This window comes from Sinocyclocheilus rhinocerous, unplaced genomic scaffold (genome assembly GCF_001515625.1).
Source record: "Sinocyclocheilus rhinocerous isolate Xijiao unplaced genomic scaffold, SAMN03320098_v1.1 scaffold2003, whole genome shotgun sequence".
Taxonomy (NCBI): domain Eukaryota; kingdom Metazoa; phylum Chordata; class Actinopteri; order Cypriniformes; family Cyprinidae; genus Sinocyclocheilus; species Sinocyclocheilus rhinocerous.
Window position 1 is genome coordinate 47,273 of NW_015635525.1, and position 6,950 is coordinate 54,222.

Here is a 6,950-nt window from a genome sequence, read left to right on the forward strand (position 1 = left end):
CATTTAGCAACTTGTTAGCAACCGTCTTTTTTTAAGAAACGTAACAGTTGGGGTGTAACTGGTGTGTTTTATGTCGCAGAATAAAATGTGAAAGTATCTTGAGCTTGTGTGAACCACAGACCTTATTTTAGGGGATTTAACCAAACTCCCATTCAAAAAAACTACTGACTATGGGACGAAGGAACCGGAAGTGCTAAAATGCTAACTCGCTTCTGGGTTTTTGCCTACAAAGTGACGTCATAGTTCCCCCACTCTATATACAGACAAAAGTTGCAAGGCCTTCTGGGTAGTTGCCAGCACAACAATACAAATTAAAAACTTTATTTTAATCTTTGTGAGAGTGTAAAACAATAATGACCAGATCAGTGAATGACAAAGAGCATTTTAGGTTAAAGAAGAAAAAAAAAGGTTATCCAGGTGTGTTTTTATTGATCCACAGAGTTTCAAATATTAACATTTTATTTTTTTTATCTTATTATAGCCTCTAAATGACAAGTAACAGATATAAGTAAGATACAAATCAACCTCTACCTTTTATTCATTTACCTTATTTATCTCACCTCAAGTTATTTATCAGGAAGGGCAAAACCCTGCAAAAACACAGGTGTAAAAGTTCTTACAGAATTTGAACACATTCAGTCCACTTCCATTTTCACCTCCACAGATTTATTTTCTTATTCTTCATCTTCTTTTTCAGATTCATCAACTAGCAAACTTTCAATGATTTTCTCAGCTTCATCAAGGGAAGAGCAGTTTTCTCCATTTGCAAGGTTTACCTTTGGATCCAATTTACAACAACTGAGGTTTGCCTTCAGCTTTCTTTTAGGGAAGGTCAGGACCTTAGTGATGTGAAAGACAAGGCTAACATGATCCCACACATAAAACTCTTGGTACTTTTTTTCAAGTGTTTCTGTCAGAACACCGTTTTCCATTTTTACTAGTTTGCATTTGTGAGTTTCACAAATGGCTTGGGCTGTCCAGATAATTTGATGTCCATCATAAGCAACTAATGGGCTGGATGTTAGCAGAGGAAAATCTCTGAACTTCTCATTGAACTCAGGGCTGTGAACAAGAACAACATACTCAATCTCCTGCTTGAAAAGTTTGGTCTCATATATCCGGAGAACTGGCTCTTGACCTTCACATGTCTGCTTCTTGTAGACTTCCATCAGTTCAGTCAGAGGAAATGTGAAGCGGAAGTTGCCGTAGCGTGAGAATTCATTGAGGAACAAGGGTGATGTGGTGAAATCACTCAGAAATGGCGGATGAGCTGTTTTTTCTTCTTTGGTTATGTCTGGGAACAATTTCTCGAGGTAACGCTCCTCTGCTGCACTTATATCCGCTTCATTAATCTTCAGACTCCACCATGATAACGAATCTTTACCAAATCCCTTGAATCCCTTGAATCCCCCTGATTTCCAGATCAATGGACGTCTAGTCTTGTTAGTGACATGAGCCACTTCTGTGATGTGAAACTCAACAGGAGAAGGATACTCATGGATGTCTTTTGAAAGATAACGGAACATTGTTTCTCCTGTTATGTCATTTTTCATTTTCAGATCCTTTATTGCAATGAATTTTCTTTCAAAGACTAACTCTTTTGCTTTGCGAGCATTTTTTCTTGGACTGAAGTTTGCCTGGAAGATAATGTACAGTTAATAGAGGTACATTTTCTAGTAAGATATTCATATACAGTGCACAAATACACACTATACACATGGACAATAAACACTGAACACACAAAGTAAAGGACATTTAGGGAGAATTATACTAATAGTATCCACAATAATGTTGATAGTCATGTAATCAAATAATGAAGTAATAACGTGTCATGCAGAAAGGATTTAAGTATACTGTCATACAGTACAGCAAACATGTTGGCTAATAATTTACAAACATTACACCAGTTTTTGAATTTGTTAGTTCTAGCTAAAACTTTGTTAACATTTTTAAATGTAAATGAAATTGTAAAAAATTGCCATTTTGGCCATTTGTTTGTGTACCTAGTAGTTTAAAAAGAAGGAGCATGTACAAAATATATTTACTTACTGAAACTATTTTGTTGTAAACTGCTGTTATATTGAACTATTTTCATATTCATATTTATCAGAATGCTGCAATACTGTAAACATATGACAGCTGGGTGCATTAAAAATTATACAATATATTCAGCACATTTTGGTTCGCACTATATCATAATTTTTGTTCGTCAGGAGTTTGATATTGAAAGTAAAGAATTGTCTACTTACTGCGTTTTCCATTGTTAGAGGTTTATGTTCTCGAGAAAAGTCTAATGTTCTTCTGCTGTTTCTTGTGAAAACTGGAAGATCCTTCCTCTGCTGTTTTTTAAAAGGCATTTCCTCTAACCACTGCCACGCCTGTGAGGGGTTTTTCTTTAGAAACAAAACTTGTCTTTACACAGGAAACATTGCTGAATCTACACATAGGAGCCTGATAAAAATGCTCATTTTAGAAGAACATTTTAAACAGCACTTACAGGCTTTTGCATCTAAACTGTCAAAATAATGTATCACAAAACAAGCTCAACAAACTGCAGGAAACAGGTTAAAATTTGCACACTTTTTTGTATGCTTTTTTATGTTTTGTTTACTGTGTTAGCAAAATACAGTGTAAAAAATACTCTTTGAGAGAAGCAGTCAATCAGCGGAAGTTAAAAGCAGATCGTAAGTCTATTTATTTCTTGTCTCATTAGTGCTTAGTGCAGTTGTCGTTGCTAGGAAACGCTTGTTTTGTTTACTGTGTGGAGATGTGCTGAAGTTGCGTTTGGTCTCGTACTGAATCGCATACCTTGTCAGTGTCGTGCACTTGCTTAGCCCTTTGTTGTGAGAAACAGTAAAGAGTGTTCATCTGAATTCAATTTCTGTTTTGTCTAACGGGTATAAAAAAGGTTAGTATACCACGGCAGCGCTCGTGGCAGCCCTCGTGTGAAGACCGAAGAGTGTAAAGACCATTGACTCTACTGTGCTACTCCACAGTGCAGGGACACTGGCAAGGGACATAAGTATCGCTTTTTACTCATCCTCTTTTCTACACCTTGCTTTACTTCTGTTTCAGTTTTTATGACCAACTCTTACTATGTGTTTCCATATCCCTACTATTACTACCATTTACAAACCACGCATCACACACTATAGCCAGCGCAATCCTAACAACCTGCGCACTTTGCCTATGTCTGCTAACACACTACTTTTTTGTCTATTGATCTCTGGAATTGCCAGTCTGCTGTAAACAAAGCAGATTTCATTACATCTATTACTAGCCATTCAAGACTAAACCTCATAGCCCTGACAGAGACGTGGATCAAATGAGAGGACACTGCTACTCATGCAGCACTCTCCAATAATTTTTTATTTTCCCACAATCCCCGTCTGACTGGAGGTACCTCAGGTGGAGGTACTGGTCTGCTTATCTCTAATGATTGGAAATGTATTCCTTTACCTTCTTTAGGTATTAACAGCTCCTTTGAATCACATTCATTAACTATTATCCACCCTTTTAAAATCCATTTTGTAGTTTTTTATAAACCCACAGGACCACAAGGTAACTTCTTGGATGAATCAGATGTGCTGCTCTAAACCTTTCCTGCGGATGGTACTCCCCTAGTTATGCTTTGAGACTTCCATATCAACCTAGATAAACCTCAGGCTGCAGAATTCCACACTCTGCTTGCCTCTTTTGATCTCAAGAGAGTGTTAACTACGGCTACTCACAAATCAAGCAACCAACTGGACCTTATTTACACACGACACTGCTCCACTGATCATGTGCTGCTGAAAGGGTGTGGCGCAAATCCAAAAATCCTATTGACCCTAATGTGTATCAGTCACTCCTTTCTTCCTTCTCTGCTAATGTCTCCACTGCTAAAAGGACATATTATCCAGACCGATTTCCCTTCTTCCGTTCATTGCAAAAACACTTGAACAAAGTGTGTTCAACCACGTTTCTGCGTTTCTCACACAGAACAACCTCCTCGACAGCAACCAGTCTGGTTTCAGAAGTGCCTACTACTTGTCCGCTTGATCCTATTCCATATCATCTCCTTCAACCATTTCTCATGCAGTTGTACCTGCACTCACTCACATCATTAACACATCCCTTCACACTGGTCTTTATTAAAAAAAAAAAAAAAACACTCGCCCCTTTAAGACTTGCACTCTATTTATTTACAAACTACTTGTTTTCTTAAAGGGGTCATATGATGCGATTTCAAGTTTCCCTTTCTCTTTATTTGAAAAATAATGTTTTTTTAACATTAAAGCATGTCAGCTTATTCTGTTACACTGTAGGAGCCATACTTACTATCTTATTTAATTTGTCTATATGTTCACTTATATATTAGTTTGCTGCTATATTGTTAATGTTGTTTATTTCTCTGAGTGTGTGCCCTCTATAGGTGTGAAGGGAAAAATGTTTAAAAGGATATGCCACCCCTGACAGGAGGGGGGCGCTGGTGCGAGAGCATACAGTCTTTCGACCGTGCGCATGGAGCTAAGATGGCATGGTGCAACAAGCCTGCAATTAGCCTTTCAGTTGTTTGTTTGTTTTATGTTGCAATTCAAGTTAATTTTGGTTTAATAAACTTCAGTTATTGTTTGGAACTTCAACAAGCCTTTCTGGATCTATTTATGGTGCTTTGCACGCGTCGAAATATTGCATCAACACCTCCCACAGTGGCCAAGAAACAAGGGACAAAATTGGAAAGTTGAAGCTTGTTTTTACCACTACAGTATGTCGAAAGACTTTGCTTCGAAAATGGAACTTGTTTGAGAAGAGGATTAATTTTGTACTTGATTGGAACGTTTGAGACCGCATGGCATTGGAGACAGCAAACAAAGGAAACTTCTCAAAGAGGTATGTGCTTGAGTATGCAGTTTGCTGAGCTAATACTGAGTTAAATTCAAAGATCTTTATGTGTATAATTTTTAAAGAAGAATCAAAGGAAATTTGAAAAAGTTTTGTCTTGGAAAGAGGATATTTGCTTGTTTGAGGCAAAATGGAGGAGTCTGATGTAGAACAATCCCCAAGCTCAGCTCAGAAGGACTTGAATGAGCAGGCAAGATGGCACATCTTACAATGTGAATGAATATTGTTAATTCTTTGATGGCTGATGTTGTATGTTTGGAAGAAGTAAAGGGGAACATGTTAAAGTTCAGTAAACAGCTTGTTGAATTCAAGTCTCTTCAAGAATCCTATGTTCAAGTGTTAAGAGAAGAGGATAAAGCTGAAGACTTGAAAACCTGGTATGAACCAAGAATGAAGCAGGTTGATATGTTTATTTCTACTGTTGAAAGGTGGATGTCTACTGTTCAAGAACCTGACTCTCAAGCCAGTACTCAACTTTCTTCTGCTCTAAAAGTCATTGATCAAGTAAATTTTGAGGAAACTCAACATTACTGGAAGAAAGACTAACATTCTTCTTCAAACGATGAGCCAGGATAAGTCTGTGCCTTCTTATATTGTCAGTGGGTTGGAAGTTTCTTCACTGGAAGAAAATGACTTTATTCCATTGCCTGAAATCTACACACAACAGAGCATGCCCGTTGACACCTCTAACATTCCCACAAAGAAAGAACTGTCTAAATGGCCTTATGCCGAGTTCACACTGCACGATTTTCAAACTCGTCGGATCGCCGTTGTTTTTACACTGCGTGACTATCTGGGGTAGCATTCAGTTGCTCATTTCTCTGATGCCAGGGAGCAAGGATATGGCACAGTGAGTTACCTGAGACTGACTGATGATATGCACACTGTACATGTGTCTTTCGTGTTGGGAAAAGCCAGGGTTGCTCCGCTTAAACAAGTGACCATTCCACGTCTAGAACTGACAGCTGCAGTGTTAGCAGTCAGAGTGGATGTTATGCTAAGGAAAGCATTGGAGCTAGATCTCAAAAGCTCAACATTTTGGACTGATAGTCAGTCAGTACTGAAATACATCGCAAATGAGAATGCACGATTCCGCACATATGTCGCAAATAGGATCTCTGTTATCAGAGAAAACACTGATGTAGCACAATGGAAATTTATCAGAACCAAGCAGAACCCAGCAGACTTGGCATCAAGAGGGGTGAGTGCCAGCACATTGGTAAAGTGCAGAGAGTGGATCCATGGACCAGACTTTCTATGGAAGAAAGAAGAGGAATGGCCTAAAGAGTCCCTGGTAACTGTGTCACTCTCACCTGATGATGTTGAAGTTAAAAGAAACACCACTGTGTACAGTATTGTCCTTAAAGTCAAGGAAAATCCTACCAGCCAACTGCTTAACTCCTTTTCAAGTTGGACAAAGCTAAAGATAGCAGTAGCATGGTTCTTAAAGTTCAAGAATGTCCTTCGATTGCTTAGTGCAAAAAGGAAAGAAATCCAGGTAGCCTGCGTGAATAAGGACACCAAGAACCCAAACAAGGTATGTGACAAATTGAAAGCATTCAAGACATCACTTGGAGCACAATCCATAAGCTTGGATGATCTCTTGAAAGCAGAAAAGGCTATTGTCGAGTTTTACCAGAAACAAAGGTATGCAGAAGAAATGTCAAGAATTGAAAAGGCATCAGTTGTTGGAAATTCCTTGAATCGGTTTAGCAGCTTGTACAAGCTAGATCCTGTGATGGATGATGGCGTTTTAAGGGTTGGAGGAAGGTTAAACAAGTCTGCAATGCCTGAGGAGACAAAGCGACCAATAATACTCCCAAAAGATCTTCACATCTCAACGCTTATCCTTCAGCACATACATGAGCAGCTCGGACATGCTGGCAGAAATCATGTTCTCTCACAACTGAGAAAGAAATATTGGATTATAAATGCCAATTCTGCAGCCCGCAAAGTTCTATCTAGATGTGTGGTGTGTAAGCGTGTAAGGGGAAAAATTGCAGAGCAGAAGATGGCAGACCTACCTAAGGAAAGACTACAAGCTGATCTTCCACCTTTTTGCAATG

General features: G+C 38.6%; 1 protein-coding gene across 1 annotated transcript; it reads right to left on the reverse strand.

Annotated features, from left to right (window-relative positions):
• Positions 1-417: 417 nt before the first annotated feature.
• LOC107747078 (uncharacterized) lies at positions 418-2,332 on the reverse strand. The gene is made up of 2 exons (XM_016561503.1): positions 2,250-2,332; positions 418-1,637 (listed from the first exon to the last, which is right to left on the reverse strand). Exons 1-2 carry the CDS (start codon positions 2,259-2,261, stop codon positions 675-677), a joined length of 975 nt encoding a protein of 324 aa, XP_016416989.1. The 5' UTR covers positions 2,262-2,332; the 3' UTR covers positions 418-674.
• Between the last annotated feature and the right edge of the window lie 4,618 nt (positions 2,333-6,950).